We start from the raw sequence: 18368 nt of genomic DNA, 5'->3' as shown, positions 1-18368 counted from the left end.
AGTGTGGTGGGAGTACATCAATAAGGCTTTATTCACAAAATAAACGTCTCCAGGCCCGGGGAGGTAGGGAGGATGCCATGGATAGGGCAATGGGCAGACCTTGTCCCTGCCTCAGTAGTGTCCCCACACAGCCCCCAGGGGCTTGGGAACCAAGCCGAGAATGCCCAACGCTACCGTCTGTCTGTTCCATCCCTACCCCACCCCTATCCAGGCCCCCACTGAGAGAAGAGAGGACAGAGGTGCCAGGCCTTGGGTCCAGACAAGGGACAGGGGTGGGCTGAGAGGATCTGTTCTCAGGCCTAACTGAAGACGGCGGTCACTGGTAGCCCTGAGGATAGAAGGCTCAAACCAACCTTGGAGGTTGGGAGTTCATTCATTCTAGTGGGACTGGCAGAAATTAATCAAATACTCCTGCTATCAAACGTGTAAGGAGAGCCTGCGGGAAGGAAGCAGGGGTATGTGTATGTAGGGAAGAGAAAGCCAATCCACACAGGGCAGCCAGGACACTATCTTTCCTAAGGAAAGGAAGCACCAGCCAGGCCCTACAGGATGAGTAAGAGTTGGGGAGTGGGCGAGGAGATGGGGTACGGATACAAATTTCAGGCAAAGGTAGGAGGGCACATGAGGCTGGAGTGCAGAGGGGGAAGGGGGCAGTGGAGGCAAGATGAGGAGGAGAGAGGGACAGGCCCCACTCTGCTGCACTTTGAGGACCCTGGGGAAGCAGTCGTTACCCTAGGGAACAGTGAGAAACCACTGAAGGGAGGAGGGGCATCTCCCGGGCTCGTTTGGGCAGTGACCAGGCAGAGATGTGCACACACTCCTTCCCAGGACGTGTTTCCGGGAGCCCTGTAGGTAAGGGAACAGAGTGAGGCCCATCCCTTCCCATCCAGGAGCATCTCGCCGGGCTCAGGGGAGCCCTTTCCGCTCCTGCCTTACCCCGGGAGTCAGGCTGTTAGCCCTGCACCAGGTGCACCCCGTGCTTGATTGGCAGGGGATTCTAATCCCAGGCCCAGACCTGACTCTGTGTGTGTGTGTGTGTGTGTGTGTGTGAGTGTGTGTGTGTAGATCCATCCATCAGCAGCAACCAGATATGCAGCCAAAGTCCCAGATTCCAGTGTCAGGCCTCCGTGCAGCCCAGTTTCCTGCCGTGTGCCTTTGTGAGTTGGCACAAAGCAGGTAGGAGCGCACAGGGCCCAGCGCACAGGCCCGTGGCTCCCTGCGCACAGTCCTGTGACCCCGGTTGAGGGAAGGGCTCATTAGGGAAGGTTTTCAGAGGCCCGAAGAGCAGAGATGAATAGGAACCTTGTGTTTGATCCCAGAAACGGTCTCATCTGCTAGGAGAGCAAACGGAGCGGCTAAAATAACCAGCCTTGCGAGCGTGCACATGTGGCCTAGTGGCTGTGTTGGGTGGGTCTCCCGAAGCAGGAGGGTTGGCATGTCCCTGCAGGGCCTGAGCAGGACCCAGAAGGGCAGAGTTGGACGGTAAGGGCCAGGTCGAAACTGATGGAGACCTGACCACTTTTCTTTGGCTAGGGTCCTTGTCCTGGACAGAGGGACAGTAGCTGAATTTGATTCTCCAGCCAACCTCATCGCAGCCAGAGGCATCTTCTACGGGATGGCCAGAGACGCTGGACTTGTCTAAAATATATTCCTGGGACTTGCTCCTGGCCATTGCTGGTTTTCATCAGGAGAGAAAAAGACACCAAGCACGTCTGCAGGATGGACTTGATGGCAAACACTGGAGGCATTTGCTAGATTCTTGCCCTGCAAAGTGCCTCACAGAATAATTGTCCTAAATGCTTTAGATGAGGAAGTGGGGCCCAAGAGGTGAACTACGGGCCGAGGCCACAGCTAGTTTGAGGCAGAGCCCAGACTGGTGCCCGGGGTCTCCTGATTCCCAACCTAGTGTTCTTGCCACGCTGTGCTGTTTTCAGTCATTTCATGGAATGACCTCTCCACTCTGTCTGATTTTTTGTATTTTCTACTCAGAAGGATTTTTTTTTTTTTTTTTTAAAGTAAAGCTTTTTCCTCCTGGAACAGCAGACTGCCGGGTCAGGGTGTCCTTAGGAACTGAGTCCTGTACTCTGGGGTGCTGGCCTGAATCCATTAAAAATGGAGCACTGATGAAATAAAGCGACATGGTCAACAATACGTATACCCCGATGCAGCCTTTCTCTGCCTGTTCATAAGGTTTGGGGGTTAGGGCCTTTGCAGGGGGCAGGGAGGGAGGGAGAGAGGTGGAGGCAGACTTTATGTACATCTACATGGCTGGGATTATCTGAAAACTTCAGTCTCCAGAGCTTTTGGCTAGAAATATTGTCTTTACAGCCAAAAGTCACTGGGTAATTGCCAATAGTTCCTGCTCTGCTGTGCAGATACTGTGCAAAGGCGAGAAATGAAGCCCCTGAAATCGGACCCGAGGCCTCTTGGGAAGGCTGCTGTGAACGCCTCCCTCATGCCATCCCTCAGACCTCCAAGCCTGCTTCTCTAGGGGCTGGGATGTGCGTGGTGCCTTTTACTCCCTTGCTCCTTTAGTAGTCTATGCCAGGGGCGCCTGGGTGGCTCAGTCGGTTGTCTGACTCTTGATCTCCACTCAGGCCATCATCTCCTGGTTTGTGAGTTCAAGCCCCGCATCAAGCTTTGTGGCAACGGCGCAGAGCCTGCTTGGGATTCTGTCTCTCCCTGTCTCCCTGCCCCTCCCCGCTCACTGTCTTCATCTGCCAATAAATAAACTGAAAAAAAAAAAAAACCAACAAAAAAACAAGTCTATTCCAGACAGGTCCTTGTAACCAGCGAGGCCTCAGGGCCATTCGTCTTCCTCAATGTGGCCAAAGCTGCACGTGAGAGTACAGAACAGCCCAGAGGTGCCCCTGGCCCTGACAGTCTCGGGCCAATAAGCAAGATGAGGGGCCGAATTAAATTTGGTTTTGAGCAAACCGACAGAGTGCTCATTTCCTGTGGGTCAGAGTCCACCTGACACAAGGCGTATTTGGAAATTTGGAACGGATCTCTTCTCTTTGTTACCTTACTGAGTTTCCCGGTGTCTGACCCTCTCGTTTCCTCGACCTTTCTGCTTGGTATGATGTGACGGGTTGTAGGGGATAGTTTGTCTTTCTTCCCTAAATGGTTTGCAGTAGGTGCGGAGATGGCTCCTTTGATCTAGTTTTCCTGTATGTATTGGGTCAGCCTGTGCTGCAGGACCATTTGTTAAAGGTTAATCACATTTTTTTTGGCAGCCTGTTTCTGCCCAGGATGTTTATGAGTGTAGAGAGGAAGACTTCCATCCTTGTGAGAAAGCGAGTATGAAAGCCCAAATGCCCAAATTATTCTGCCCCTCCTTGCTGCTAAGAAAAGGTCTCTGCTATGCTCCCTGATTTATTAGGCCAATTTGGCATGACGTCTGCTTTGTGAGGTTCTAGCTGCCCTAACCCAACAGAAACGCAGATTCATTCGGCATCACGCTCAGCTAAAGATCTGAAGGTGGGAGGCTGTTACTTCCTCTCCTGCCTTGGGAGTCTGTTTCTGAGCTCATGGAGGCCCTGACAGGTGCCGGCAGCCCAAAGGAGAGGCTCGGTTGCATAAAGTAAATAGGCTAATCGAAAAATGTGGTCACTAGAGGATGACCTCCATCTAGCCGGCTCACCTCCTCCGGGGAAAGGAAGCTGGCCGCTGAGAGCCGGGAGGAAGGGCGCCGCACAAAGGGTCTGCAGGTGCCACTGACGGGCACGAGCCCCTTGGTGGCAGCAAGACGGAGGAGCCTCAGCTGGGCGAACGGTCCCTCCGATTTTTCCCCTAGAGCACCGTGTCCCCGGGACTGTCCAACAACTCGAACCCCCGGTGATTAGGAGTACAGTGCTGCTTAGGAGGCCCAAATGAAAGAATATGGGCTCGGTTCGTTAATATTTTAATTTTAATAATACTGGTTATGTTTGAACAGTCGGCAATGCACAAAGAAAACAATCTTCGGTGAATGTTTACACACGGTGTGAACACATGCTTTAAATATGCAGTGGAGGGGGGTGAATTCACAGTTAACAAAGCTAAAAAAAAAAAAATCCTTGTTATAAATTACACAAAGCATATAAAAATATTTCTCTGAATGCATAGATTAAGACTTTAAACTCACCTACCGGCAACTGTCAGTCTCATCCAACCGCCTTAGGCGGGAGTCAGGTGACCACAGAGGGCTTTACAAGGGAGAAGGGAGGACAGTGTCGGGCTCATCCCTCACCTGAGACGCCAAGCCTCTCCCTCGCCCTCGCCAGTTTCTGAACCAGGGTGGGGGGGAATGCCCTGCAGCCACTCGGTAGGCCACCTCCCGGCCGGGACCTCCACTGCTTCTGAGTCGCTAATTGATCTAAATGGTTAGACGAGTTTTAACCCCAGTGATTTAGACATGAATTAATATCGGATTTATTTCTGCCAGGATAGAGCTAGCCTTAGTGTTATCAGTAAACTGTCACTTTTTCCAAAGGGAAGGAAAGAAGGTTAGTATGTCTCGGTAAACTAGCTTCCGATTGGTTGAACCACCAGGGCGGTTTCTTCTTTAAAGCACTTCAGGGAAGGGGTAATAAGTAACTTCCCTGCGGAGTCTGACTCTGCTGTGCGAACACCGTACAAGGGTGAGTGAGTCACCATCGGGAATCGGTGGACTAAGGTGTACTCACTGAACGGAGTGATTCCACAAAGCCGGCCTTGAGGACGGCCTCGACCTCAGCTCAGCACCGAGGCAGCAACAGGAGGCCATTATCTCGGCCCAACATTCTCCTCCATTGACGTCGTCTGCATGCTCTCGCTCCGTCAGCAATCAATCGCAGCGTTCCAATAAAATTAACACAGTTAGGAAGTTAAGTTTCTTTGGAAACTATTTAGGCACTATGGGGAAAAAGCTTCTTAAGACAGCAGGGATGCTCTTCGACAGCTGGCTTCGAACCCCTGCCCTCCTGTTCGTCTGAGTGTGCTCATTCTTATTTCTAAAGTGAAGCTGTTGGTTTCGACAAGACAGTGGCTCTTTTAACGTTAATGACACCGAAAGAAAGGAAGGGAACTCTTGAAGGCGTTCCTTACGAAAATTTCTCGTAGGCCTAGGCCGTGCTCAAGAGCGTAATCAGGTGTTTTCCAGGACAAAGCCTGGCAGGCTCACAAACCGCCTCAGTGAAGCGGATGGGTGGGTGGTGGTGGGGGAGGCCTAAGGGCAAACAATTTGTTTACAAAAGCAACAGATTTCGGAGTTGTGTAAAAACCCTAGGAATTTCAAAATAACCTTTATCTTTGATACAAAAATAAAGACGCTAACTCCTTTAGCTCAGTTTCCCACAATCACCTGGAAAACAGCAACAGATTCGGTTTCAAAAATTGTTTTTCGTGCCTAGTGGGGAACGCAAGTGGGGAACACGGGCCGGCAATGTTCATGCTCTTCTCGGACGGTGCGGTTAAACACGGAGAGGCCAGGAATCACTTCAGAGGTTTAAAGAAAAGAAAAAAAGAAAAAGAAAAAGAAAAAAAAAAAAAAAAAAAAAGCGGCTGCTCTTTTGGAAAGCATCAGAGAGCCCTCTAGTGACCACAGAGTCAATGCAGAGACGACTGTCCAGGCAAAGGCGGACACGGGAGACAGAGAAGCAGTCTTGAGTGTTCACAAAGGGCAAAGAGGGGGAGGGGCAGCTCTTTTGGTTAACAGCATATTTACAACTAGGTAACTGTAGTCTTAAATACTTTAAACCTGAGTAACATTGGTAAATATGTTATGTGAAACCTCACAGCCCCAAGTCGCGCTAGAAATCATCTGTCCAGTGTGCTTTCCCCAATTTCCCCTCTAGCCGGTTCACACTCAGGAGAGCGGTGAGCGTGCAAGTCCCAAGAAAGCCCTGCAGGTGCACTGTCCGCAGGAGGGGCGACAGCCGCGCTCCGCTCCCTCTCCGCTTCTGCTGAGACGGCTCACTTAGCTTGGGCACGGGAAACAGGGGCTCAGAAGCGCCGGCTTCGGCCTCTCCAGCTTCTCCGCTGTTCACCGCTTCAAGCAGGAGGTTTATTGTGCACCAAGAGGCGTGGAAGAGTGGCACCGCTGCGGGGGGTCAGGGGCTCCCTACCATGGCAGAACGATGTTAGTGTAGACGACGCAGTGGCACCGGGGCCCTCCTGGGCGCCCAAGACATTTAGATCCATGGCTCGTCCTTGGCCCGGAGGTGACGCGCACTGTCACAATACTCAGCGATAAAAGTCCCTGCTGAACTTAGTACGTCAGTTTAGAAGCTCTCCTGTTGTAGCAAGGTCTTTCAGTCAGTGTGGACGCAGCATTTCGGAACAGGAAATTGTTTTCGCTTATCATTAAAACCAGTTCCAGCTCCTGGAAATCTTGGAGTCGAGCAACGTCTTTGTCCTAAAACAAAATGGGTTAAGGCCATTAAGAGGAGCCACTTGTCGGGGCGCCTGGGTGGCTCAGTCGGTCGAGCGTCCCACTCTTGATTTTGGCTCAGGTCATGATCTCACGTTCGTGGGGGAGAGCCCCGTGTCGGGCTCTGCACTGGGCATGGAGCCTGCTTGGGTTCTTCCCTCTCCCTGTCCCTTTACCGCTCCCCTACTCATATCCTCTCTCTCTCTCTCTCTCTCTCTCTCTCTGTCTCTCTTTAAAAAAAAAAAAATGAAGGGCCACTTGTCTCTGTATGTTTGAGGTGTTATGTTGACACCAGTACCTTAGCTCTATTTATTTATTTACTTGTTTGTTTGCTTGTTTGTTTGTAAAAACGTTTTTTAAGTTTATTTATTTATTCTGTGAGCGAGAGAGAGCACAAGCAAGGGAGGGACAGAGAGACAGGGAGAGAGAGAATCCCAAGCAGGCTCTGCACTGACAGTGCACAGCCTGATGCCTAGCTTGAACTCGCAAACCTGTGGGATCATGACCTGAGCCAAGATCAAGAGTCGGATGCTTAACTGACTGAGCCATCCAGGCACCCCTCTTAGGTCATTTTAAAGCCTAGAAGAGGAGAGCCTGGGGTGGCTCAGTCAGTTAAGTGTCTGACTTTGGCTCAGGTCGTGATCTCCTGGTTTGTGAGTTCGAGCCCCACACGGGGCTCTGTGCTGATGGCTCAGAGCCTGGAGCCTGCTTCAGATTGTGTGTGTGTGTGTGTGTGTGTGTGTCTCTTTCTCTCTCTCTCTCTCTCTGCCCCTCCTCTGCTCACACTCTGTCTTTGTCTCTGTCTCAAAAATAAACAAACATTAAAAAAAAAAAAAGAAAATCCCTGTGGCAGGCCATTGGTGACTGTGCCCATTGGTGACTGTGCGGGGAAGTCCCCGGGGGCGTGAGTTGGGCTGCCTGGAGGATGGGAGGGTGGCAGCCCTGAACGGCAGCAACTGCAGGATGAGCGCACCTTGGACTTGGAGGGAGAGGCCATTCAGACCAGTTTTCCCCAGGTGCTCCAAGATGCGATAGTGTAATCCTCACGTGTTACTACACGAACAACCAAAACCAGGTACACGGAACGGTAATTCAGAAAATTCTCTCTGCTATGCTACCGCCTTCAAAAATGTCATGTCCCTGTCGACCAGGAGAGGGAAAGAAAGCTCATCTGGAAAACCACCCTTTGCCCCTTTTCTCTTCTCTTCTCAGTTCTCAACTATGACTCATCCAGCCAAGGAGGAAGCTGGGTATTTTCCAAATGCAAAAAGCAAACAACTGCTCAGACCTCTCTTACCTTTCTTACCAGGGTATTGGGTAACTTTCTGATCTTCTCCACTTGATCTGGATTAACACCCAGCTCACAGCAACTCACTCTGAGCAACTCTTGATAGGTGAGCTCCTGTCGGTCCAGTTCAATTTCAATGAAATCATTTTCTCGAAGAGATGGGTTCTGAATCCTCACCTTGAGTACCAGCTCTAGGGCGGGGGGGGCGGGAAACAGGGAGAAATGTTAATGAATGGTTCCTGCATAGTCAGTCGATGTAATTTAAGATCTTTTCCAGAAGCTGGTTATACATAATCATGCCCTGTGCCGGAGGCCCGTGCCACCCAATGAGAAAACTAAGCACCGTCAGCAGGGTTTTGCTCAGCCCCAGTTCTGGCTCTGGTGGCAGTTTTCTGCACTGTCTTCCCTACATCGAGAACTGTGGTTCACAAAGTAAAAGGGGTGTGTGTTCGGGGGGAGACAACCATCCAGTGTGCTGAAGGATAATCAACTTCTGCTGCTGGTGCTGAGTAGGTAAAGGCTTACGAACGGGTGTGGGTATCGAACCACACATAAGCAGGGGAAGAGGAGTGGAAAGAAGGCACAGGCAAGAGATGGGATACGAGTTACTCTAAAAGGATTTAATAATTGCGAATCTAAAGGTATTTATGGAATATGAAATTCCTGGGGTGCCTGGGTGGCTCAGTCGGTTGAGTGTCCGACTTTGGCTCAGGTCATGGTCTCACGGTTTGTGGGTTCGAGACCCGTGCCGGGCTCTGTGCTGGCAGCTCAGAGCCTGGAGCCTGTTTTGATTCTGTGTCTCCCTCTCCCTCTGTCCCTCCCCTGCTCACGCTCTCTCTCTCTCTAAGATACACATTTTAAAAATTAAAAAAAAAAAAAGAAAGAAATACGAAATTCCTTGTGATACACAGTAGAAGAGCAAAAAGACAAGCTATTAATAAAAATGACAGTCTATGACTTGAATGCAGCTTGCCTCAACAAGGAAGGAATCTGGGTGGGGAGTAAATAAGCACTATTACTTTAGGGTCGGGGATCTAAGCGGTCTGCCCTTAAATTCTGAGTCTGGCTGCCAAGATGGCCCAAGTCAAATACCTACGTGGGTTTGGTGGTTCTGTTTTGCTCCTTCTATAGGAATCTCTCAGAGCACCCCCAGGTCACTGTTATCAGCACATATAACAGCAGGTCCTCAAACCCAGAAAATGAGGGAGTTACTTACACAGAAAAAGTAAAGGGGGGATGCCTGAGTGGCTCAGTCGGTTAAGCATTGACTTCAGTTCAGGTCATGATCTCAGGGTTCGTGAGTTCGAGCCCCGCGTCGGGCTCTGTGCTGTCAGCTGGGAGCCTGGAGCCCGCTTCAGATTCTGTGTCTCCCTCTCTCTCTGCCCTTCCCCCGCTTGCACTGTCTCTCTCTCTCTCTCTCTCTCAAAAATAAAGAAAACAATAAAAAAAAAAAAAAAAGAAATAGTAAAGGTAAGACTAGACTGTGCCCCGGGGTGTCTATCTGGAATGGGAGGGATCAGGATGAACTTGTTTTTAATATTTTTATAAAGAGAAATAGATACAGAAACATAGGAAGAAATGTAACTATGACTGTATACAGGTATTTGTTTGCTCCTTCTTTCCTTCCTCCCTTTCTCTCTTTCTTTCTTTCTTTCTCTTTCTTTCCTGGCTCTGTCCTCTGTGTAGGCCTGGAAGACATGACACCCCTGGAGCATAAGGGCACCTGGTGTCCACATCCTAGTTTCTGAACACCATTCTCTGCCAGAAAGAACAAGGGCTCCTCAGAGAAATGGCTGCCTCCGGGGCGGGAGCAGGGAAAGTGACACTAGGAGCCTGGAGCCCTCTCGCTGCACCAAAAAGTAAGGAAATGCTCCAAGAATGATGGCATGTGTCCAAGCGATGTGAGAACTGGCTCCAAGGGGCTCCCTCTCGACAGATCTGGTATAATGTGAACATCAAGATGATGATAGTAACAAAATTATAACCTAATAATAAAGAATCTACGAGTTCATACTGATCTAAATGGAGGAGAAGGGGAGGACCTTCTTTACAACAGAATATCAAATAGTCCCTAGAGAAAGGTAATAGGAGATCGTATTCTTTTGTTTTAAGTTTATTTATTTATTCTTGAGAGAGAGAGAGTGCCCACGTGAGCTGGGGAGGGACAGAGAGCGAGAATCCCAAGCAGACTCTGCACTGTCAGCACAAAGCCTGATGTGGGGCTCGATCCCACAAACTGTGAGATGGTGACCTGAGCAGAAATCAGGAGCCGGGCTTAACTGACTGAGCCACCCAGACGCCCAGATAGGAGATCATATTCTACACAGTACCTGGCCTGGACTCTTCAAAAAATACTGAGGTCCAAAATGATAGAGAAGGGCTGAGGAAGCTTCCAGGTGAAAGGAGAATGGAACAGTATGATAACCAAAGGCGACAGGTGACCCTGGGCAGAGGACAGGGGTGGAGGGAGCACAGAGAGCTGCAGAGGGCACCAACACTGAAACATGGCCTGAATTAGAGAACACAGATGGCTTAGAGAATGGTATTATAGCAAAGTTACATTTCCTCAATGTGGTCACTGGACTGTGGTTATGTAACAGACTCTCCTTGCTCTTAGGAAATACACACTTAACCACTGCAGGTAAAAGGGCAAAACGTAAATAATATAGGAGTCTGGCTAAAGGGAGCTCCTTATAGTGGTCTTGCAAAACTTCTACAAGTTTACAATTAGGCTCTAAACACATAAATAAATATAGACATAAATCCCATCCTCCCAACCCCCCCCCCCAAAAAAAAACCAGGGACTGAAACGCTAGATCTCTGGGCACCCTCCCCACCCCACCCCGCAGAGGCTGTCTCCTGAGGAGGGTTACCTTGCATGTTAAATGGAAATGCCCCCGTGAAGAAAAATGGCTGGAAGGCTGGCGCTGGCCCTGCGTATGTCCCATTTTGAGGCTCCAGAGACACTGGTGGCTTGGACGGGACAGAAGAGAACAGTGAGCGGCTCTGACTCACTGGTGGCTGACAGACAGGACCCGGTTTTGTGCTTTCTGGTGTTCGGAGTATGGCAGAGGGGGCAGACACATCTCGGTTCTGAACCAGGGCCAACGAGGCGTGGTCCCGTGGAAAGGCCCCGACCAGGGGAGGCTCCCCGGCAGGCAGCAGCGGAGGAGTGCTTTCCGCAGGGGGTGACGCAGGAGGTGTGGAGGGGCCCCCGTTCTGGAGCTGGGCCGCATCCTCTGCCGCCGCAGGGGTGTAGAGAAAAGGGAAGGCTGGGTTGGCCAAATAGTTGGGAACAAAGGGCAGTTCTGACTCCTTCTTCAGCTGGGGGAGGCTGTCGTCACCATCATCTTCTTCCACTTACAAAGAAGAAAACGCATAACATTTACATAGCCCTTTAAAAATTACCAGGAAGAGAGTGTCTTGTGAAAGCTAGTGTCCTTTGGTATATGGCATATTTTGTTTCGTGTTTACTGCCTCTTCAAATCAGAAGACAAAAGAGTGTTTCATTAGGTTTATGATCGCCGTTTTGATCGCCTTAAATTTAATAGACTAAAAAAAAAAAACCAACCTTATAATGCCTACCTATCTGGAAATGACATGGAATTACTATCGTGGCCCAGTAGTATTACCTTGGCTTTTTTTTTAAAAAAAAAAAATTTTTTTTTTTTTACATTTATTTATTTTTTTAAGAGACAGAGCACAAGTTGGGGAGGGGCAGAGACAGAAGGAGGCACAGAACCCAAAGCAGGCTCCAGGCTCCGAGCTGTCAGCTGTCAGCACAGAGCCCGACGCGGGGCTCGAACTCACGAACCGTGAGATCATGACCTGAGCTGAAGTCGGACGCCCAACCGACTGAGCCACCCAGGCACCCCTTACCTTTGCTTTTAAAAACAGATTTGTGGGGAAAAAAAATATTAAAAAAAAAAAAAAAAAGGGGGCACCTGGGTGGCTCAGTCGGTTAAGCGGCCGACTTCGGCTCAGGTCATGATTTCGCGGTCCGTGAGTTCGAGCCCCGCGTCGGGCTCTGGGCTGACGGCTCAGAGCCTGGAGCCTGTTTCAGATTCTGTGTCTCCCTCTCTCTGACCTTCCCCTGTTCATGCTTTGTCTCTCTCTGTCTCAAAAATAAAGGTGAAAAAATAATAATAATAAAAATTAAAAGAAAAAAACAAACAGATTTGTGGGGCGCCTGGGTGTCTCAGTCGGTTAAGTGTCCGACTTCGGCTCAGGCCATGATCTCGTGAGTTTGAGCCCCGCATGTGGCTCTGTGCTGACAGCTCAGAGGCTGGAGCCTGCTTCGGATTCTGTGTCTCCCCCTCTCTCTTACCCCTCCCCTGCTCATGCTCTGTCTCTCTCTGTCTCTTGATAATAAATAAGCGTTAAAAAACTTTTTTTAAATAAATAAAAATAAAAACAGATTTGTGGTTCGACTGGCATCAAGAACACAGCCAATGAGACCACAAGTCTTAAATGAGTTTGACAAAATCGAAAGTTGCCCCCCAACACAGACTCACCCCCCATAATCTTCCTGATTTCTCTCCTTGACGTCAATTGGACTGGCATTTCTCCTTTTGTCGTAAGAATCTCTTTGTCAGCTCCTGATTTTAATAAGTAAGAGACCACCTGACCATGATTGCGTTTACACGCCCAGTGTAAACAGGTCCTGTCCGAAGAAAAGGAGAAAAGAGTTAAAAACAGAAGAGGTGAGGTGGGATTTCAAATTCCAGGTGCTAGTCAATAAATGTATGCAAGCCTGTTAAGAGCTCAGCTAGAACCAGGAAACTGGGCAGGTAACCTCAACTTTTCTTTTCGGAAAGCAGATGATCAAAATATTTAGCATGCTTAAAACTTATTTTTTATTTTCATTTCTGACCCTTGGGAAAAACTAATTTATCCCAGGAGCTTTCATTTCGAGGAGTTCCAGGAGGCTGGCTGGTTAACTCTAATGGTATTGCTGAGAGGTCTTCTAGCACTAACGCTCGTTAGATTGTCCCAGTCTCTTTAAAATGTTTTTATGGTGTCACTTTTCCTTTTTAGGGACAGTGGAAACTTGCTTCGTATGCATCAAATGACACATGGAAATTAAATATTATCAGGGTAATAATCATCTATAGCTTGCTCTGCCGCTGAAATTATTATTGCTACATAGACATTCCCGGCTGAATCTCAGTTGCTCATTCTTTTTCCTTTTCTTTCCTAGACACACACACACACACACACACACACACACACACACACACACTTTAAATTTCCATTTTTAAAATACTTGGATCCTCTAGTTCTCTCCAGAAGGCTACAAACATACCCTCATCTGCTTAAATGTAAGGCACTGTGCACAGGCTTTAATTCCTAAGGCACTTGAAAAATGTACACCAACGACCGAAATTTTCAAGAACAAACTCTTCTAACATATTAGCCTCATTTAAGTAAAACTAATTATTTATTATTGTACACACAGGAAGGGATTATGCACACTCCGAAGGGCTATTATTTTAACACCGCGTAGAAATATAATTAGCATGCTGGTAAAAACTCCATCTTAAACAGAAATGAAGGGATTCGGAGTTGCTAAATTCATCCCTGGTTGCCAAAGCTGAATGATACTGTGGAAGGAAAATCCTTTCTCCCCTCTGTTCTGAAACGTCCTCACCAATTCTCTAATTGAATGGAGAAAATTTCTTCAGAGCTGCCGGCCAAGTACAGACAAGATAAAGAACAGAACAATAATGTTCGGTAGTGAGGATTAAGTTAGGTCACTAACCTGCAAAGTACAACTATCCATAAAGTTCATTTGGTTCCGGGGAGAAGGTGATGTGCCCTGGCCTCCTCAACATTTCAGGCTTGCAGAAAGCTAGCTTGTCCGGCTGGCTGGGACTCCATCAATGTTTCAGAGGGATATTCCATACTATTATTGATTAGAATTAGATTATCCAGGTACCTTTAAGGTGTACTCTATAAAAAAAAGATTGCCAATTTGGGAAAAATAAGGGAAGAGGCTGCTTCTGCTTCTGAAATATGAGCTCATGGAGATAAGGAAGTGTCTGCTCGGACGTACAGGTACTTAATTGCTCAACAAGGGAACCAAGAACAAGGTGGACACTGGTCCGGGCAGAAGGATCCAGTACATCCTTGATTGTGGGCAAACTGCAGCTGAGAGTGTTTGTCTGTGGATCTCTGTGGCATGGGCTTGAAAAGTGAATAATTATAATAAGTGAGCATTCAAAAATGAATGGAGCATGATGAGAAAAATATGTTCCCTTTTGGAAATAAAGTGCTCACTCGCTGGTAGTAAATCACTTGTTCATGACAAGCTTGAGACTGAAGAAGGTAATTTACTGCCAGTGGGTCTGAGACACTCTGGGAAAACCAACTAGCTAAAGCATCACCATGTAAAGTGGTGTTAAGGCAACACAGCACGATCCCCACAACCACGTGCCCTGAGTGGCCATCACTTACAGTCCAGACCTGTGTGGCTCTGGGCAGCCATGACTCAGAGCCATTGCAGCCAGGCAATATTTTCAGCTTTTTCATGAGCCATTATGCTTGTTGCTTAAAGCCAAGGGGTACGCACGACCCTTGAATTACAACTGATATGGGAACTCTACCTTTGAAATTGAACTCTTCAAGCTTTAAATTTGCAGTCAGAATATCTGGTTAGTCCTGGGAAGTATTTCAGACCGGAGGGGCTGGGTATCCTTCATCAGTGCTGAAATTGTGGTTACTGACCAACTACAAAGTGAAAGCAGTAACCATTCGGCTTTTCTATGCTAGAGATTAAGTGTTCTATGCCAGCATGCTGCTTAATAATAAGAAAATAATAGTTAACAAAGATATAGTGCTTTTTACATGGGGGATGCTGTTCTAGAGGCTTCATATATATTAACTGAGTCAATCTTCTGAACAACCCTTGAGTTAAGTGCTATTATCGACGTTCCCTTCATTTTACAGAAGTGGAAACAGAAGCAGTCAGCAATAGGCAGAACAACCAGTATGCTCTGGTGATTAAATGTTACAGGGACAATAAAACAAGGGAAGGGACCAGGGTACGCCAGAGGCAGGGGAGGGGCATGGTGCCATTTTAAATCGAGGGCAAAGGAAAGCTCACCAAGGTGACATCTAAGCTAAGACCTGACAGAGGTGAGGGGCGAAAAGCATTTCAGACTTGGAAGAAGAAACATAAAGGCCTTGAATCAGGACTGTGCCTGGTATTTCAGGAAAAGGGAGGAGGCCAGGGGAGCAGAATGAGGGGAGTGAGGGGGCAAATCTGGGGATGAGGCCTTGAGGTAGAGAGGGAGGACGATGGGGACTGGAAAGCAGAAATTCGAGGACCCTCTGAGCTTTTACTCAGAGCGTGATGGGGGCCATCAGAGGGTTTCGAGCAGAGTGAAATGATGCGACTTTTGACTTGTTTTAGGTCAGGATCCCTCCGCTGTGCTGAGAAACGACTACAGCGCATGAGGGAAGCGAGACTAGTTGGGGGGGGGGGGGGGGGAGTGGTGGTGGCTACAGCAAGAATCCGGGCACCAGAATGGTGGCGGTGTAACCAGAAGCGTTGAGGCAGAGTTAGTGAGAAGTGGTCAGATTCTGACTATAGCTGTAGGTGAAGCTGGCAGAATTAGCTGACACACTGGCTGTGGAATGTGAGGGAAAGACAGGAGGCAAGGAGGGCATCAAGGGTTCTGGGCTGAACATGTCAGACGCTGAGCTGAGGAGGACTCAGAGGAACAGGCTTGGGGCAGTCCGGGGGATGAGGGGAGATCAGGAATTCAAACTTGAACCTCCGACGTGAGGTGCCTTAATAGACATCTTCCCCGATAAATCTATGAGAAGCCTGTTCAGGTTGCTTCAGATTCAGCCTACATTTAGTGAGCACCTACTACGTGGCAGGCGTCATGGTTAGGAAAGCAGGGTCTAGAATCAGATACTGGGCTCCTTCCTAGTAAATTCTATGACCTTGGGGAAATTACTTAATCTTTCTGGGCCTCAGTTTCCTCACCTGTAAAATGGAGAGAATAACAACAACTCTGTTCTTGAGTCGTTGTGAACGAGAGAGCCTGGCTTGTGTCACAGAGCAAACTCCAGGAATGTGAGCTATTTATACAATGCTTCATCTCCTTCAATGGTCACAACACTCTTCTCACATAACTGGAAAATGAAGTGACTCAGGAAGGTTGCATTAGCTAAGCAGGAATGGGGAGAGTCTGCGGGGAAAGACCAGGCTCCTTCCTCTATACAACACCGCCTCCCACTGCCAAAACAGTGAGTCACAGCTTGTGAACCACAGAGCCATGCTCAGAGAAGGTACACACCAAAGGGCAAGCTTGTTTGCAAACACTTTTAAAGAAAACAAAAGGCAGTAGTGTCTGTTTCCTGGGCTTCTGCACAGCTATCCAAGCTGTTTTCTATAAGAGGTAGATAACTTTGCAAGGCAGTCATGGAAACCATGGTTGGGGTCACAGCTGTGTGGTTATTCTCTGCCCTTGGACCCATCTCCAATGTTCCTCTCAGTTCCAAAATGTCGGATGCCACTTGAAAAAAATAAAATATTTCCAAACTCACTGTAACTCTAAGCTAGCAAAAACAGGCTGCTTAGGCATGCCTTGGATCAAATAAAAATTTGAATTTAAATGTGAAGAGGGCAGAATAATACCACATCCAGTAAGTAACTTAACACTAAAAATCTGATCGGCACATCCTAAAATGTGACTCCTTATTTAATTGGGAAGGATTCAGTTTGCGGGCCGGCATCTGGAGTCTTGAATTCAAATTCTGCATTTAAAATTGGAGTAAGAAAACAAGGCAAAACACTCTACGGGATAAAGGAGTAAGTCTTCCCTCAACAGGCAGCTGGTAGGCAGCGGCATATCAAGGCTACAGTGAGGCAACAGAGAGGCAGAAGAGTGATGCAAAGTGATTTGGTTTTTTTGTTTTTGTTTTCCGGTCTTGGGAAAAGAAACGGTGCTAATTTATAAGATTCACATTCGCTCGGTTGCTTATGCTTTTTGCTCTGCACAGGTGTGTTCTCCAGAAGCTCCTACGGCAAAATAATCGCACACGCGAAGTGGGGTGAGCTCCGTACGAGCGTGCGAATCAATCGAATCGTAGCCAGCAGGGCTCCGGCCCAGCGAGCCCGGGGGTGCGGGGCGGGAGGGGGAGGGGGGGCCGGGGCTCAGGTGGGCGCTGCCCCGGGAGGACCACGTGGGCGGGGACTGGGGCAGGCCGCGCTCCCGACGGCACCGCGCGGGGCTGGGGGCGGGGGGGAGGGGGCCCGGGCAGGCCTAGCGAGCGCACGGCCTCGGAGGCCCAGACGCCGGGCCACGCCTTGGCGGGCGGCGGCAGCCTGCGCCGGGCCTCGGTCATGGGCGCCCGCCCCCACGCCCCGGCCCCGCCGGCTGCTCTGACCTAGGCCTCCCCCGCTCCCCCACTTACCAGCCGTTGACCTCATTTTGGGAGTTCACATCCACCCCGCTCTCCACCAGTTTCTGCACCTCCCGAATGTCCCCCAAGGCCGCGGCTTCCCGCAGCCTCTCCTGCTGCTCCTTCTGCTCTAGGAGAGCGCTCATCTTCCCCCTCGGGCCCAGGCCCCAGCCGGCCGCCCGCCCCGCCCCGGGCCCGTCAGCGCCGCCGCCGCCGCGGCCCGCTCCCCGCCATGGGGAGCGCGCGGGGCTTGCCCGCCCTGCTCGCGCCCGGCCCGGGGCTGCTGCGCCCGCCCGCCGCCGCCGTCGCCGCCGCGCCGCCCGCCGCTCCCCGGCTGCTCCCGGCCGCAGGCCCCAGCCTCCGCCCCGGCCGCGCCTCCCGCAGGCCGACTCCGGGGGACCCTATTCGGAGTGACAACCCTGACCCAGATCTTTTCCGTTCCTACCCTCGGCCCCGGCGCCCGGGCTGGCTGTTTATGTAACTGCTGCACAACATTATCTGCCGTGATTCATGGACTATTTTTAGACGTCCCCACCCCGCAGCTTCAGAGGAGGAGGACAGACACATGGAAAGAGAAGAAAGCATAGCTGAGAGCCAGAAAAGCCTTATCCTCTGGCGCAGGCTGTTTACCAGGCATCAGAAATAATTGGTGTTTCTTCACACCGCCCCCCCCCCCCCCCCGCGCCCCAAGTGTGTGTTTGGCTCTTTTTCCTTATCTGAGCCAACTCTTGCCCAGCAGGATGGGGAAATGGGCTGAAAACGATCCTACTATTATATGCCCATAATTGCAGAGACAGATTACACTGTTCTTTCTTCTTTTGACAGTGCTTAGGACCAGCCAGTTGGAATATTTATTTCAGTCGCTGTTGTTTTACATCTCGTTTTAGACCGATTTCTTCTAACTTGGCTTTCAGGGAAAATATTTATATTGTGCCCAGAGTCTATAAACTGTAATTTATTTCTGATTATAAACCATAACTGATTACTCTTCATGAAAGCCATGTAAGGATAAAAGAAAGCAAAGAAGAACACCACAGAGACGGTGGCGTTATCTATCCTGGTGCTGATGCCAGGATCTCCCGGGAGAGCTATGGTGTGTATTATACACAGCGTTTTGCCTGACTCCTGCCTGAGCAGTCTCATGAGGCTCAGAGCCTGGTTTGGCACCGGTTTACTACCTAGTAGGACAAAGCCAAAATATTGTTTTGCCCAGCCCGGTGTCTTGGAGAGAGAGAGATCTTCCAGTGTGGCACAGGATGGAACCTTGCAGAT

At 49.5% G+C, this 18368-nt stretch overlaps 2 protein-coding genes across 2 annotated transcripts in view; one reads left to right on the top strand and one right to left on the bottom strand.

Annotated features, from left to right (window-relative positions):
• Positions 1–5289, top strand: part of ABCC3 (ATP binding cassette subfamily C member 3) — a 35869-nt gene extending 30580 nt beyond the window's left edge. Inside the window, 1 exon segment of the mRNA XM_043582632.1 lies at positions 1534–5289. Coding sequence (XP_043438567.1) covers positions 1534–1642 — 109 coding nt within the window. The 3' untranslated portion in view covers positions 1643–5289.
• ANKRD40 (ankyrin repeat domain 40) lies at positions 3893–17293 on the bottom strand. The gene is made up of 5 exons (XM_043584071.1): positions 17109–17293; positions 12194–12342; positions 10553–11038; positions 7689–7870; positions 3893–6376 (listed from the first exon to the last, which is right to left on the bottom strand). The coding sequence occupies exons 1-5, from the start codon at positions 17240–17242 to the stop codon at positions 6230–6232; spliced, it is 1098 nt and encodes a 365-aa protein (XP_043440006.1). The 5' UTR covers positions 17243–17293; the 3' UTR covers positions 3893–6229.
• Positions 17294–18368: the final 1075 nt, after the last annotated feature.

This window comes from Prionailurus bengalensis, chromosome E1 (assembly GCF_016509475.1).
Source record: "Prionailurus bengalensis isolate Pbe53 chromosome E1, Fcat_Pben_1.1_paternal_pri, whole genome shotgun sequence".
NCBI lineage: Eukaryota > Metazoa > Chordata > Mammalia > Carnivora > Felidae > Prionailurus > Prionailurus bengalensis.
This window is presented reverse-complemented; position numbering and strand designations above follow the sequence as displayed.